General features: G+C 47.7%; 1 protein-coding gene across 3 annotated transcripts in view; it reads right to left on the bottom strand.

The window, feature by feature from the left end:
* The window catches only part of EPHX2 (epoxide hydrolase 2), a 53,716-nt gene that overhangs the window by 12,670 nt on the left and 24,169 nt on the right, over nucleotides 1–16,877 (bottom strand). For 2 of the 3 annotated variants that reach the window (XM_001163779.7, XM_063816968.1), the window contains exons 7-12: nucleotides 16,396–16,491; nucleotides 15,811–15,889; nucleotides 14,136–14,170; nucleotides 11,305–11,331; nucleotides 9,703–9,788; nucleotides 6,769–6,880 (exon numbers count right to left, since the gene is read on the bottom strand). In XM_001163779.7, the coding sequence (XP_001163779.4) occupies nucleotides 6,769–6,880; nucleotides 9,703–9,788; nucleotides 11,305–11,331; nucleotides 14,136–14,170; nucleotides 15,811–15,889; nucleotides 16,396–16,491 (435 nt within the window). Of the gene's footprint in view, nucleotides 1–5,883; nucleotides 6,171–6,768; nucleotides 6,881–9,702; nucleotides 9,789–11,304; nucleotides 11,332–14,135; nucleotides 14,171–15,810; nucleotides 15,890–16,395; nucleotides 16,492–16,877 lie in introns of those variants that run through there. The other variant, XM_054656611.2, reaches the window with a different exon arrangement.

The raw sequence follows: 16,877 nt of genomic DNA, 5'->3' as shown, positions 1-16,877 counted from the left end.
CTCCAGGGGGTATCTTGATGTGGGGGCTGAGGGGAGAGGGTGAGGAGGGAAAGGGGCCAGGGTCTTCATTACCCTGGGCTCAGGGGGCCCAGGCACCACCCCCAGGAGCAACAGGCAGCAGGTGTGCCAACCGCAGGGTGGGGGTCTGGAGGGTCCCAGGATCCAAGGTGCCCTGGACTTCCCTCATCCTCTCAATTTACTTCCCATGTGCGTATTCAGCGCACTGTCAGAGGAGCCCCCAGAAATGCAGGGCACCACAAAAAGATGGAGTTTTGTCTAGACTTTCCACTCAGCGCTGGTAGGGGCGGCACTGTCAGTCACCTAATTTGCCAGGGAGGTGCCCCCACATTGGTGGAGGGCACAGGATTGCCTCCTGTGCTCAGCCCTCCTAACAGGGAGAGCTCCCCTCCACCATCCCAGGAGTTTCTCCTCTTTAATCTTCTCTTGTGTCCTTTCCAAGGTAGAGAACAGGTCTGCTGAGAGGCTGCACTTAACTGTGGCTATTGTTTTGTGGGTGAGACAATGGAGGCAGCTGTTGAAGCCAAATTGCAGGTCCACAAAGCCCCCACTCAGCCCTCCTGCCCTTTACAAGTAACGCCAAAGGATGCCATCCAGGAGTGGAGGTGAAGCCTCTGCTGGTCAGCGGGCTGGGCCAGTGACTCTGTTTCATGCTCCGTCTACCTTGACAAAAATGACTCCAATTCCTCTGGAAGTCTGCACCAGTGTTCTCCAAGACAGGCCAGGAGAAACAGTGGGGTGGTTGTCCCTGAGGTCAAAAATGGCAGTGGCTGGAAGCATCCGAAATCTGGGCAGACAGCAAACTGTTGACCTTTGACTCTGCGGTGTGGCTGGTCAGATGAGAAAGAGGTGGACAGCAAAGACTTAGAGGGCTCTACAGGGACCCAGGGCACTGGGGGCCGCCTGCCACATGCTGATGGTGCCAGCTCTTTCTGTCCATAACAGCCCTGAGCTGTGCAGCCCATTTCACAGAGGAAGACGCTCAGGTCAGGGGCCTTAAGTGCCTCGTTGAAGGTCAGGCAGATTATAAATGAGAACATCAGACTCCAAACCCCTCCATATTTGGTTCTTTTCACCACAACCTAACACAACACTGCCAATTTAAGACAATGAAAATAACCCTGCCAAGGGTTTCCTCCATAAAGGGCATAAAAATTAAAGTAACAGCCGGGCATGGTGGCTCATGCCTGTAATCCCAGCGCTTTGGGAGGCCGAGGCAGGTAAATCACCTGAGGGTGGGAGTTCGAGACCAGCCTGACCAACATGGAGAAACCCCATCTCTACTAAAAATGCAAAATTAGCCGTGCATGGTGGTGCATGCCTGTAATCCCAGCTACTTGGGAGGCTGAGGCAGGAGAATCACTGGAACCCGGGAGATGGAGGTTGTGGTGAGCTGAGCTCATGCCATTGCACTCCAGCCTGGGCAACAAGAGCGAAACTCCATCTCAAAAAAAAAAAAAAAAAAGAAAAAAATTAAAGTAACAATAGTTAAAGCTTGGTGCATAAGGTAGCAAACAGTGGCACTTTCTTTTAAACTATATTATTCGGCTGTGAAAAATAATCAAAATAATGTCCCTCCACAGAGGATTACATAATCCATAGTCTACCTGTTACAAAACCCCATGCAGCCATTAAAAAGAATGAGATAAATCTACATGTGCTGACAAAAAAATCTGTGCAATATGTATTAAATGAAAAAGCAGCATGATTCCATTTATATGAAAAATTATATATGTGTGTGTGCTCATACACACATATATTTGCTTAAAAACATTCAAAAATAGTTTTTAAATATTTCAAAAAATGTCTGGGAAATACCAGACTATTAGTAGTAGCTATTAGTAGCTCGTTGATGGGCAAAGGGCGATTCAGCTTTTTACTTTACACAACACAGGACTTTTTTAAATAGCAAGGATGAATTACTTCATAATTTCAAAACAAAAACAAAACCTAAAAAATAAACTCTGTAACTAATCACCAGCTGTCCCCATGGCCTGAAGGAGCTACTGTGTTCTAGAGATTAAGAAAGATTCAACATTTAGGCTGGCATGGCAGCTCTCACACCTGTAATCCCAGCAGTGTGGGAGGCTGAGGTGGGAGGATCACTTGACGCCAGGACTTAGAGACCAGCCTGGGCAACATAGCAGAAAAAAAAAAAAGAGAGAGAGAGACTCAAATGTTTTGAGGAGAAAGAAAATCATTTGTGGATGATTTTCAGCCAGGTAAAACCTTCTGCCTACAATTTTTCTTTTCCCACATTTTCTCTCTGATCCTTAGTTTCTCTTCTGGTTAAATACTTAAATAAAAGGGCTTTTTTTTCTTTTTTTTTTTCGCTCAGGCTGGAGTGCAGTATTGCGATGTCAGCTCACTGCAACCTCCATCTCCCAGGTTCAAGAGATTCTCCTGCCTCAGCCTCCCGAGCAGGTGGGATTACAGGCATGCACCACCACACCCAGCTCTTTTGTATTTTTAGTAGAGACGAGGTTTCACCATGTTGGCCAGGCTGGTCTCAAACTCCTGACCTCAGGTGATCCATCTGTCTGCTGAGATTATAGATGTGAGTCACCACACCCAGCCCAAAAGAGCATTTTTTTTTGCCTGAAATCTGCCTCTACCTTGCTATATGTTTCCAGACACATACACAGGTGCCTGCCACCCAGTCTTCCTCAAAGAAATAAAAATACACATGTGCGGTTTAAGGACAAGTAAAGAGGACCAGTGTCGTGAGGTGGGAGAGAGCAGGGTTCACAGGATATCCTAGGTACGTTCTGGTATGGGGGGCATAATGGGGTGTGAGTATCCCCCAGGCCAAGTGAGGACTTTGGGAATCCTCAGAATTAAAACATGCAACAGCTCAGCTGAAATGACCCAGCCGATTCCACTGGCCTTCGCTGCCAGAGCTGCCTAGTCTTCATGCTTTCTCACTATACACATGGAAAGCTGTCACCTCTTCTCTGAGAAGGCAAGAAAAGCAAGCCTTGTTTGTTTCCAGCAGACTTGGCAGATTCCCAGGCCAAGATTCAGCACGTTGGCTAAGGGTTCAAAGAGCTATATTGGAGCTGACTCTAAACTTGGAGTTAATCTAAGCCTCACCCTGCAGTGCTCAGCAGAGATGACCCAGAAGTGGGAGAGATGGGGCTGGGCGCAGTGGCTCACCCAGCATTTTGGGAAGCCGAGGAGGATGGATCACCTGAGGTCAGGAGTTCAAGACCAGCCTGGCCAACATGGTGAAACCCTGTCTCTATTAAAAATGCAAAAATTAGCCAGGCATGGTGGTGGGTGCCTGTAATCCCAGCTACTCGGGAGGCTGAGGCAGGAGAATCGCTTGAACCTGGGAGCTGGAGGTTGTAGTGAGCCAAGATTGTGCCACTGCACTCCAGCCTGGGCGACACAGTGAGACTCTGTCTCAAATAATAATAATAATAAAAAAATAAGTGGGGGAGACGGGTGCACCCACAGCACAGAAGGAGTCTTCCTTAGGCTGCATGGGTCTGGAACAGCCTCAGTGCTCCTAGGGAGAAGGAGGAGATGTCAGAAATGCCTCCTCCTGGCCAGGGAGGGAGCGGGTTAGGAGGTGGCAGGAAGGAGGAACTCCCAGCACCCACTATACATCCAAGAGCTGTTCTCCATGTTGTTGGCTTTATTTGCTGACCTGGAATCAGCTTAAGTTTGAAGCTATTACCTGTTTGAACACCACCCAAAACCAACCTTTTGCAGATGAGGAAACTGAGGGCCAGGGATGGGAAGTGCCTTTGCCTACTCGTTCCTTAGAGAGTAGGTACCAGGCAGGCTGGCAGGAACCCCTGTGAGTGATTTCTCCTCCAGTCCCAGCTCTGTACCTATTGAGTGGTTCCAGTGGCTGGATGCAGCCCAACCTGGTTACTGGGTATCTTTCAGTGGCCAGATCACTAATTTGAATATCTAACATTTCCCTGCCAAGGCGCTTTGTTCTTAAGAACAAAACTGTCCCCAAAACTCTCACTGCAGATTTTAAACCCAGCTGCTACAACAGAATAGAGGTACTGATTTTTCCACAATAACTGTTAACAACCTTTGAAACAAAAAACTGTGCCTTGACAAGGGCTGTAATTACTAAGCGTCTTTCTCCTAAGGTCACTTTTGCAATCAGGATTTTGAGCCTATCCTGATTTGTCCCTCCTCTCTCTGCTTGACTCCCCATAGCACACAGAACAAAGCCCAAGCTCCCCTCCAGCATGGCTTAGTTGGAGGCATGGGCTTTGGAGTCAAACAGGCCTAGGTCGATATCCTGACCCAATCATGTACCTGGTCTTGGGCCAGTTGGGGTTAAGCCCTCTGAGCCTTGGTTTGCTCAGCTGAGAAGATAGGAGAGAATTCTTCGTGTTGCTGTGAAGATTAGAACCACGTGGCACATAAGAGCTCAAAAACAGCTGTAGCTGTAACCCATTGACAGATGACCAGATTAAGAGAATGTGGTCTATACACACCATGGAATACTATTCAGCCTTAAAAAGGAAGGCAGTTCTGGCCCCTGCTACAACATGGGTGAACCTTGAAGGCATGATGCTAAGTGAAAGAAACTAGTCACAAAAGGACAAATACTGCATGCTTCCACTTATATGAGGTTCCTAGAGGAGTCAAAATCATACAGACAGACAGTAGAATGGTGGCTGCCAGGGCTGGGAGGAGGGGAGATGAGGAGTTAGTGTTTAATGGGCGAAGGGCTTCAGTTGGGAAGATGAAAAAGTTCTGGAGGTGGATGTGGTGATGGCTGCACAACAATGTACATGTGGTTAATGCCACAGAACTGCACACTTACAAATAGGTGACATGGTCAATTTTACATTACATGTGTTTTACCACAATTAAAAATATTTTAGGCCATGTGCAGTAGCTCACACCTATAATCCCAGCACTTTGGGAGGCCGAGGCATGTGGATCACCTGAGCCCAGGAGTTTGAAACCAGCCTGGTTAACATGGTGAAACCCCGTCTCTATATATTCACACCTGTAATCCCAGCACTTTGGGAGGCCGAGGCGGGCAGATCATGAGGTCAGGAGTTCGAGACCAGTCTGGCCAATATGGTGAAACCCCGTCTCTACTAAAAATACAAACAAACAAAAAAATAAAAAAACTAGCCGGGAGTGGTGGCATGCACCTTAGACCCAGCTACTCAGGAGGCTGAGGCAGGAGAATTGCTTGAACCTTAGGAGGTGGAGGTTGCAGTGAGCCGAGATTGCGCCACTGTACTCCAGCCTGGGCAACAGAGGGAGACTCCGCCTCAAATAAAATAAAATAAAAATAAAAAATACACACACAAAAAAGTTAGCCAGGTGTGGGGGCACACACCCGTAGTCTCAGCTACTCAGGAGGCTGATATGGGAGGATCATCTGGGCCTGGAGAGGTCGAGGCTGCAGTGAGCTATGATCACACCACTGCACTCCAGCCTGAGTGACAGAGTGAGATCCTGTCTCAAAAAAAAATTTTTTTTAATGGGCTAAATACCATATGAGGAAACAAGGAGAAGAGGACTACCCACAAGCCAAGGAGAGAGGCCTCAAGAGAAACCAACTCTACAAATACCCTGATCTTGAACTTCCAGCTTCTAAAACTATAAGACTGTGAATTTCTGTTGTTGAAGCTGCCCAGTCTGTTGAGCTACCTAGCCTTTGTTATGGCAGCCCCAGCAAAGTAATACGCCCTCTACACCACACACCATACCCATAGTCTCACCATCGAGACTATCTCACACTAATGAAGGACATTGTGCTTTCATTCAGGCCAAAGGAAGCTCGTGGATTCCCACACACCAGGCTGTGGCACAGCAGGGCCCAGGCCTCCCTGTAGGATGTGGGATGCGACATGTCGAGGTCTCTTCAAAATGCCGCTGGGAGCTTTTGGTGAATGAGTCCAGTTATTGCCTGAATCGCAAAGCTCCTTTCACACAGATGCTGTCTCATCAATGAAAATAATTGTTGGAGAACAGTTACTCGTTGAATCGAAACTGGGATGGTTGTGGTCTTGCTGGAAACGGTCCCTCCTAAGAGGAGCAGAGGTGGAGGCTGGGAGAGGAACGTGGGAGACGCTCTCACATTCCTGATTAATTAATTCCTTCCATTCCTCTCTCTCTGGAGTGTGCAGGAAACATCTTTTATTCTCTCTGGATAATACCTGCAAGTGGATGCATAGCAGATGTCTCCCACAGAAGAGGGCAGCTGCAGGCGGGGCACCAGGCCAGGTGACGTTGACTCCTGATGCTGCTCTCAGTGAATTCCAGTTAACAGTGGCAGGGATGCCCCAATATATGTATCAGCCACATCTGGGGGCATCTTTGAAAGGCATCTTTGTGGCACGTGTACTGATACCTAGAAATTTCTCAGATTCTTCAGAGCACATGTGGGGCCTGTTGCAGGACTCTTAGACCCTGGTGCCATAATCACCAGCCTTTCAGCCAGAGAACGAGGAGGGGCAGCTCTACCTGAGCATTGAGCCCCAAAACTCTGCAATTGCAGAGACACCAGAGAAGCCATCCTCCCAGGGTACAACATCCCCCGGCCCTTCACCACCCGAACACACACGGAAATGTGCCATTGCCTGGGAAGGATCAGCTGGGCATGGCAGCCAGTTTCACCTGAGCCCACCTGTAAAATCATTTCTGACTAATGCCACATAAAATTAAAGGGGACAGTGATAAAGCAAATAAGAAGGAGACAGGAAGGGGAAAGGCAAACACTAATGCTCCCATTGTTGCCCTTGGTGCCATACTTACTGGTTCCTGGAAGTAGAGCTGGTAATCAAATACTGGGTTGGCTTTGATACTCTCCAAAGGGGACACGTTGGGATTTGCTGGTATGAAGGGAGTATTCAAACTGGCCACCGCCCTACAGAAATAAGAGGCAGCAAGACATAGCCCCTGTAAGAAGATAGTCTTACAAGAGCCAGAAAGGACTTTGCAGTTCAAAACTGAAGCTCAGAGTGGGAACATTCTATGCACAAGGTCATACACTAGCAGTGAATGGGAGAATGGGATCAGAACTCAGGATTTTCGATTCCTAGTCCATTGTTTTTTTTCCTACTAAACTGCAGTATTTCTCACCAACTTGCCTTAGACACATAGGTGCGCGCGCGCACACACACACACACACACACACACACAGAGTACACATACTATAGCAACCCTGGATAGAATATGGAGACACGAATCTCTCTCTAGTTTTAAAATATACATTCATTTTTTTCCCTCCCTTTATTCACTCATTGTGTCTCCTCTGGATTGAGCATAATTCTATGGCATATACTAGAGGAGAGAAAATGTAAAATGAATAAAATATCGTTTTTATCCTCAAGGAGCTCATTATAATTTAATAAGGAAAAATAGAAAAACACACAGTGACCTTATGAGATGACTATGATATGAGCCATAGAATAGCACAAAATAGCATAGGAGTTGGAAGGAGATAAGGAATTCCTGAACTGGGCATCATGGAGGACCCTGTGGAAAAGGGAGCATTTGAACTTGGCTTTTCAGAATGGGGAGAGCTGGGGAGGGGAACAAGGCCTGGGAGGGGAACAACATAAGGTAGCCTGAGCAAATTCTAGAAGGGGGCAAAGCTTGCAGCTGTATTCAATGGGGCACACAGTCTGCGTGGCTAGAAGCCAAGCATGGAATGGAATATGTTGGGAAATAACAACAGAAAGGCAGTGGGGAGCCTAGACATGAAGGGACCTGAGTCTGAATTTGGTGCTGTAAGAACCAAGAAAACCATGAGGGCTTCTCAGAAGAAGGGAGGGTGGATCCGAGTTGCAGTCAGGATGATTAATCCAGCCCTGAGAGACCACACGGACACAGAGAGAGAGGTCAGGAAGATTAATCAAGCACCGAGAGACCATATGGAAGCAGACAGAGAGGTCAGAACCCGGGAATCCAGCCAGTAGACCACTGACTTATCACCTGAAGAGGGAATAGGATGCTAGCAAAAGGAATAGAAAAGACGGACAAGCATAGTGGCTCATGCCTGTAATCTCAGCACTCTGGGAGGCTGATGGGGGTGGATCACTTGAGGCCAGGAGTTCTAGACCAGCCTGGCCAATGTGGTAAAGCCTCATCTCTACTAAAAATACAAAATTTAGCTGGGCGTGTTGGTGCATGCCTGTGGTCCCAGCTACTCAGGAGGCTGAGGCAGGAGAATCACTTGAACCCAGAAGGTAGAGGTTGCAGTAAGCCAAGGTTGCACCACTACACTCCAGCCTGGACAATGGAGTGAGACTCTGTCTCAAAAAAAAAAAAAAACAGGAATAGAAAAGGGGGTGAATTTGAGGGGCAAACACAGCTCATTGCTATCTTTCCTTTTGTTGACTTTAACCAGTACGTTGTGCAGTCTGCAGGGTAACTTTTTGGTGAACCCAATTCTTAAGAATCAAGCTCTTATTTCCACTTTGAATGAGAGAGGGGACAGAGAAAGAGAGAGGAAGAAGCTAGAATATGCTATGTACCCACAAGAAATTTTTTTAAAAAATTTAAAAAGCTAGAGAGATGAACACAACGATAGCATGAAAACTTTAACAATATTTTAGGAACATTTGATTCTTTTTATTCTTTGATATAATCCTATCATTTGAGCCAGGAGTGAAGCAGAACAAAGTTTCCTGGTAGTTCCAATCTCATAAACTTAGCCAAATACAAAATAACTGGGTTAGTTAGGGAAATTCAGATGGTGGCTTAGGATGATGTTTCTTTAACTTGCTAAGACTAGAGGCTAAAATGGGAAGTCAGACAGGTTTAGCTGCAGCTCACCAGCTCAAATGGCCAAAGAGACTACAGAGTCTCTGGGCCCAAAACCTGCCATCTGATAGCTCCCACTCAAGCCACGAAATGCTGGTCTAAGAATGATTATGAATGAAATGGTGGGGACCATGACATGCTGGGCTCACTGGACATTTGCACAGCATTTTCTGGTTGTGGAGTCAGGCAGGAGTTACCATTACCACTTTGTGGTTGAGAATGCCAAAGCCTAAGAAGCGAAGTGATGTGTCACACAGCTGATCAGGGCAGACCGAAGGCCACGCTTTCTGATTCCCAGTCCAGGACTGAAGACACACCTGTTGCCTCCCCTGCACCCCTCAAGCTCAGCCAGGATCCTCCTGTATTCCCACTGGCCACTCGGGCCCTGAATTATTTGTCCCATTGCCTGTAAGTGGAACAGGTGCCACTTCCTAACACATTAGCTCATTGGGCCCTTTTTTTTTTTTTGGAAACGGAGTTTCACTCTTGTCACCCAGGCTGGAGGGCAATGGCATGATCTTGGCTCACTGCAACCTCCACCTCCCGGGTTCAAGCGATTCTCCTGCCTCAGCCTCCAGAGTAGCTGGGAGTATAGGCGCATGCCATCACGCCGGCTAGTTTTTGTATTTTTAGTAGAGATGAGGTTTCACCATGTTGGCCAGGGATGGTATCAAACTCCTGACCTCAGGTGATCCACCCGCCTTGGCCTCCCAAAAATGCTGGGATTACAGGCATGAGCCACCACGCCCGGCTAGGCCCTCTTTATAATGTGTCACCAGACACTAAAGAGTGAAGACATCACCTTCCCAGACTACCTACTTGTTTTTGAGAAGTTTTCTGGGCTTAAAGATCTGAGGAACAATTCTCACAGGAGTTCAAGTCCAGCCTCCTCCAAATCTTTACTGCCCGAGGCCCAATTACCTCACTCTCTCGGGGTAGAAGAGAGCCATGTACCACACCAGCATGCCACCCCAGTCATGGCCAATGAACACTGCTTGAGAGAGGCCCTAGAGAAGGAAAAAGAAGGGAGCCGAATGTGGGGAGGCTTCTGGAACGGGGTGCTGAGAGGTTCGGCCCTCAGCCAGCCCCTCGACACCAGGGCCTCCTCCCCCGACCCACAGCAGCTCTCCAAATGCCCACCCTTCAAGCCTCTCCTCCCTCCACCAGCCACAGACCCTCAACACAAATAGCCAGCCTTCTACATCTGCTTAGGAGACCGAGGCCACAGGCCATGGGTTCCTTCTCCCTCTCCGCCTTCTCTCAAATCCAAGTTTCCTTCGTTCTTTTCTCCTTTTTCCTCCCTTCTATCTTAAAAGAAGTAAAACTTACCTCTTCATGTTCCATGTGCATCTTTTATCAAATGATTATGCTTCTACCCCCCACAACCCCACTTTTTTGGAAGCTCTCCTCCCTTAAACAACCATTAAAAGTCCCAAAGCATCTTTAATCTCTCGCTTTCCGCTGCTGGTATTGAAAATGACAACGTCAACTCCCCTTTATGGAAGAGCTATAGCCACGTGTCACTTAACAAGGGGGACACGTTCTCAGAAATGTGTCAGGTGGTTTCGTCACACAAACATCACAGAGCGAAACCTAGATGGCAGAGCCTATCCACACCTCGCTCCACACTGACCCCACTGGCAGCAACCGCAGAGTCACTCTCTCAACAATAAGGGACACGCTTCTAGACAGAAGTCTGTACAGAGTCAGGACTGGGTGGCCACTCTGGGCCATGCCCTGTTCCCTGTCCCCATCACACACAAAAGTTCCAAACCTAATCCCAGGAAACTGAGAATCTGCAGAGGGTAGGGACCATGATATTCTCAGGGTCTCTTCCCTGCCGTGTCAGGCACAGCGCCCTGCTGGTGAACCAGAGGTCAGCCTCCTAGATCCTCTCTGACTCCCACATCCAATTAAGAGGCCTTAAGTCCCACAGCTCCATCATCCTTCTCTGTCCTCCACTGCTGCTGTTCTGCCTGGGCCTGACCCCTCCGTCCATTCTGCCCCTCTGACCTCACTTGGGGGAAGGGGAGGCTGTTATACCATGCAGTCTTGGGAGTGGGAAGTGTACTCTGCAAAAGCGCATTCTCAGCTCACCACTGCTGATTTGCTTTCATTTGGTATCATTGAGTTTGACATTCATGACAATGTCAAATGCAAACAGGAGGTTTTAGGAGTGTCAGAAGGGATGAAAGTTTAAAGAGCTGAGAAATATTAGCCTATGGGGTATTTTCCAAACTTCTCTAATGGATATTCAAGGCTGTCCTCCCTGGTCCCATTCCCTGGAACCTGCCTTTCATTAAAAGACAAATAAACGAGCTCATCTCCATCCTGTTCTCCACGCAATCCTTGCTCTTTGTCATTGTTTTTGTGATTTTCCCTGCCCATGCCCACTCTGCCCTAAACTGCCCCAAAATGGGCCCTCCCTGCCCGTGCACCCCTGCTCGAGGCTGACGCCTTTTCTTTAATTACCCAGGCCCCAAAGGAATTCTCCAAAGATATCAGTTCAAAATAATGACTTACCAGTTTATCCAGGAAGGTTACCATCTCCTAAGAAAGAAGACACATACAGGCAAAATCAGCAACCACACCCGCCTGCCTCAGCCTTTATGATGGGCTGAACTGCGTCCTCCCCAAAACTGCTGTGTTGAAGTCCTAACCCCCAGGGCCTCAGAATGGGACTGTTTTTGAAGATACAGCCTTTAAGGAGGTGATTAAGGTAAAATGAGGCCATATGGGTGAGCCCTAATCCAACGGGTCTGGGAGTCCTGATCAGAGGAGGAGATTAAGCCGGGCACAGTCGCTCAAGGCTGTAATCCCAGCACTTTGGGAGGCCGAGGCGGGCAGAACATGAGGTCAAGAGATCAAGATCATCCTGGCCAACATGGTGAAACCCCATCTCTACTAAAAATATAAAAATTAGCTGGGTGTGGTGGTGCACGCCTATAGTCCCAGCTACTTGGGAGAATGAGGCAGGAGAATCACTTGAACCCAGGAGGCAGAGATTGCAGTGAGCCGAGATCATGCCACTGCACTCCAGCCTGGTAACAAAGTGAAACTCCATCTCAAAAAAAAACCCAAAACAAAACAAAACAAAAATTAGCTGGGCGCAGTGGCCGGCGCCTGTAATCCCAGCTACTCAGGAGGCTGAGGCAGGAGAATCGCTTGAACTCAGGAGGCGGAGGTTGCAGTGAGCTGAGATCGCACCACTGCACTCTAGCCTGGGCAACAGAACAAGACTCCATCTCAAAAAAATAAAAAATAAATAAAATTAAAAAAAAGGAGAGATTAGGCTGGGCACAATGGCCCGCACCTGTAATCCTAGCACTTTGGGAGGCTGAGGCAGGAGGATCCCTTGAGCCCAGAAGTTGAAGACCAACCGGGGCAACATAAGGAGACCCTGTTGCTTATTAAAAAAAAAAAAAAAAAAAAGAAAAGAGAAGAGGAGGAGATTAGGACACAGACACGCACAGAGGGACGAGCACGTGAGGACACAGGAAGAAGGTGGCATCTACAAGCCCAGGAGAGGCCTCAGAGAAACAACTGTGCCATTGTTGGCCAGACCTAGGCCAGACCTGTGCAGACTGTGACCAGCATGGAGTTCCTGCTCTACGACAGGTGTAAGCACCATCCTGGAGATGAGCCCGTCACTTCAGTGCTGGCAGCGGAGGCCGAGACCTTGATCTTAGACTTCCAGCCTCCAAAACTGTGAGAAAACAAACGTCTACTGTTGAAGTGCCTAGTCTGTGGCGCTTTGTTACGGTAGCCAGGCTGAGCAGTGCAGCCGTCCATCGTTCATCAGTCTTCACGACATCACCCTTCCCTTCCCAGCATCCTCTCAGGAACCAAGCTGACTCCAAACACGCACAGTGAATTATTCAGTGTACGCCAATACATATCCCTAACTATCCCATCACCATTGTAAGACAGCAAGCCTGGGCTCTTTACTGGAGGGAGACGGAAGACAGCTGCCCTGTAGAGCTTGCCCTCGTGCTGCTGCAGGGGAGCAGTGAGAGGCTTGTTCCACCCTGGGGACAACACATTCCTGCCCCCACCACCCACTGTCCTGACACAGAAACTGGCTTCTTTTGCTGAGCATCGTCTTTTGAGGGATCATTCCCACTGAAGCTTGCACCAGCATGTCATTCCTCTGTATAGCTGAACAGTGCCCCACTGCAGGGATGGGCCACATTTTATTTATCCATTCATCAGCTGATGGACATGTGGGTTGTCTCCATTTTTGGCTGTTAGGGATAATGTTGCTGTGAACATTTGCATCTGGGTGTCTTTGTGGACCTATGTCATCGATTTTCTTGGGTAAATACCTAGCTGTGGATGTACTCATGATTTTTCAAAGGTGGAACAGGAGGATGGGAGCACCATCTTGTTGGTTTTTGGTAAAAGGACTTTCTTCAAGAGACCAGTTCTCCTAAGTGACCCAATGTCTCTGTCTCAAGAATGGATTTTGATGGAAATAAGCAAGGTCCAGGTTAGAGGACAACAGCAGGAGAGGGGCTCCTGGGGTCACTGGTGAGACCTTGGTAAGACTTTGGGGGAGACACTTGGGATCAGAAGCAGCAGAGTGCAAGAGGCAAAGACTGGAAAACTGAGGAAGCAGGAGCAGCCCTGCCTGGAAATGGAACTTTTACCCATGATTGCTTCTGAGATGCCAAAGCCAGCGCATGAAGCTGTGGGGCACACATGAGGGGGAGAAGCCCCCACAGGGCTGTGACTCAGAGATGGAGGCTTTTGTAATCGTAGTGTCACCAGCAGCATTACTAGTTCCCCAGCCAACCTGGGGGCTGTTTCCTCCCCTGGGCTCCCCCAGCTTTTGCTTTTGCTCCTGAGCTGCGTGGAGGTTTGGGACCCAGTCTCTCCTCACCTTGGCCTCGGCCTCCCCTGCCAGCACTGAAGTGAGGGGCCCCTCTCCAGGATGGTGCTTACACCTGTCTTAGAGCAGGAATTCCATGCTGGTCACAGTCTGCACAGGTCTGGCCTAGGTCTGGCCAACAATGTCTTTACCAGAATAAAGTGACTTTTTTCAATGCTTTAGATGGTGAGGCAATCGAATGCAGTACTGCAGGCTTCCAACCTGGCTCTACCGGCTGCTGACCTTTTAACTTCCCATGACTCAGTTTTCTCTTCTGTCAGTTGCTTGGAGGAAGACCTGACACACAGTCAATGCTGCATACATGTGGGCTATCATTTGGAAATACTGTTCAACTTTCAGTAGGAATTTATACCCAGAGGCTGTGAAATGATGCTTCCCTAAAATTTGAATGGATACCCCAGCTTCGGGTTTATAGCAACAAAAATCGCAGGATGGGGAAGATGTTACCCAAGATTCTTCTTACCTTACATAACACTTCCATGCAATATTCTTCTATTTCTGCAATTAAAAATAAAAGAAACATATTTAATTCACGTTACTTAAAATATATCAACACATCAAAAGGATCTTTTTGCAAAGAAAACCAAAAACCAAACAACAACAACAAAAACCCACAAAAACTTACTAAATCCTTAGACTGAGGTAGACTCGAGTGTTTGCTTTTGCTTTTGTTGCCTGTGCTTTTGATGTCATATCCATCTGTGAAATCATTGCCAAGACCAATGTCAAGCTTTCCCCCTGTGTTTTCTTCTAGAAGCTGTACAGTTTCAGGTCATACATCTAAGCCTTTCATCCATTTTGAGTTGATTTTTGTGTGTGGTATAAGATAAAGGTCCAATTTCATTCTTTTTCATGTTTCCCCACCACCATTTGTTTGAAGAGAGTGTCCTTTCTCCACTGTGTATTCTTGATACCCTTGTCAAAGATCAGTTGACCACATACATGTGGATCAACTGCTGGGCTTTCTATTCTGTTCCACTGAAAGTATGTCTGTCTTTATGTTTGTATCACACTGTTTGTATCATACTATAGACTTATAATATAGTTTGAAATCAGGAAGTGTGCTTCAAATGCCTCCAGCTTTGTTATTCTTTCTGAAGGTCGCTTTGACTATTTGCAGTCTTTTATGGGTCCATAAGAACTGTAGAATTGCTGTCTCTATTTTTGTAAAAAATGCCATTGAGATTTTGACAGGGATTGCATTGCATCTGTAGATTACTTTGGGTCATATGAGTACCCAAATCAATGGGTAGTATGATTTAAAAAATAATAGCAATTTTAACAATAACAATATTTTAACAATAGCAATTCCAGAAAGCAAAAAGAAAAAGAACAACAAAAATAGAGAAAATACAAGAAAAAATTATCAAAGAAATAATTCATGAAAAGTTACAAGAACTGAAAGATAAATGTATCCAGCAAAGTGGGTCTCTACTAAAAATACAAAAATTAGCCAGGTGTGGTGGCACACACGTGTAATCCCAGCTACTAGGGAGGCTGAGGCAGGAGAATCACTTGAACCCAGGAGGCAGAGGTTGCAGTGAGCTAACATCACACCATTGCACTCTAGCCTGGGTGACAGAGTGAGACTCCGTCTCAAAAAAAAAAAAAAAAAAATAGGAAGGAAATTGTGGTGCCGTCTATAACATGGAGGAAACTTCAGGACATTATGCTAAGTGAAAGAAGCCAGACACAAAAGCACAAATACTGTATGATTCCACTTATATGCGGTCTTTAGAGGAGTTAGATTCATAGAGACAGAAAGTAGAATGGAAGTTGTCAGGGGTTGGGGAGAGGAAGAACTGAGGACTGAATACAGCCTTTCAGTTTTGCAAGATGAAGAATGTTCTGGAGATGGATGGTACATTCTATGTCCGCCATCCCCCATGATCAGTGGGAGATCCCTTGGAGCATGAGCCTTAGGGGCTGCTGTATTCATTCAGAGTGTGGGGGGCAGGGGCATCTGAGGCCCAAAGTGCAGAGACACAGGGCACCGTAGGAGAGGAAAGAGGTGAAGTCAGACTGTCTTAAGGGGAAGGCTACTCTGATCTGGGACCAGGGAAAGCACCGAGGCGTGGAGCGCTCAGGCAGGTAGAAGGCAAGACCAGTATAAGACAGCTGCAAGACAGCGCACCCACCGGGAGGAGCAGATGACTTTCCATAGCCTTTCATGTCCATAGCTAGGACCCGGTAACCTGCCTGGGCCAGAGCAGGGATCTAGAAAACAAACAGGCACACTCCAGCATGGTCCCATCAGTCCTAGGTGGATACTCCCTCTTTGCTTCCCTCCATCCCCTTCTTCCTGTAAATGGCTCAAACCAAGAGCCACAGGGCACTACCCGGTAACTTTGCCATGGAGCTGAAATGAGCCCATTTATACAGGGCTGCTGTGGACGGTGGTGGGGCACGGGAGAAATGCCACATCTAAGACAGCATCTTCCCTGGCAAAGCTCTTGCAGCTTTCTATACTCATTAGAGAGACTTCCCAGCAGGGGGCATGGAGTGTCTTAAAGAAGTCTGCCCTTTTCTAATCTGCAAAAGTGCCTCGTGGCCTAGCATAGCCCTGAGGTCTGGAGTCACCCTCCTGCCCCAACCTGGTCACACTTTGGAGACAATGCTCCACTGTCAGGTTTCAGCTTCCTCACGACAGTCCACGTCGGACCACACCATCTAGACTCCCCCAACCTCACCCTGACTGGCTGCATCTTCCCCAGCTTTCTCACCTGGTACCTCCAAGAATACCAGCTCTCGGGAAATCCATGGCAGAGGCACACAGCAGGGCCGGAGCCCAGCTCCACAAAATGCAGACGGACCCCGGGCTGTGGAAGGGAAAGAGGAGCGGGCAGCGACCAAGCACCAGGCCCAGTGGACCCAGGCCCCACAGCGTCTGCAGAATGCCAGGGCCGTTTCAGTCCGTTGCTGGATTGTGCATGACCCAGATTTCTCAGTGAAAGACCCGTGTTACATGAAAATGGCTGAGAAGAGGCTCTGGCCAACCTACTCAATAAAAACAGGTGGCTCTCACCATAACCTAAGAATTCTGCAAAGATTATGATGTTGGAAAACAAAATAAAACAAAACAACACACTTCTCCTTCCTCTCTACAAGGCCCCCATACTCTCACAGTTTCTGATGCTGTTGTGATGTGTTTTCAGTATATTAAACAGGGGGCTGATACTGTGCAGAGCTTAATATTCATGGTCAC

The sequence above is a fragment of the Pan troglodytes genome, chromosome 7 (genome assembly GCF_028858775.2).
Source record: "Pan troglodytes isolate AG18354 chromosome 7, NHGRI_mPanTro3-v2.0_pri, whole genome shotgun sequence".
Taxonomy (NCBI): Eukaryota; Metazoa; Chordata; class Mammalia; order Primates; family Hominidae; genus Pan; species Pan troglodytes.
The sequence above is the reverse complement of the archived record's forward strand: the minus strand, read 5'-3'. Positions and strand labels throughout refer to the sequence as shown.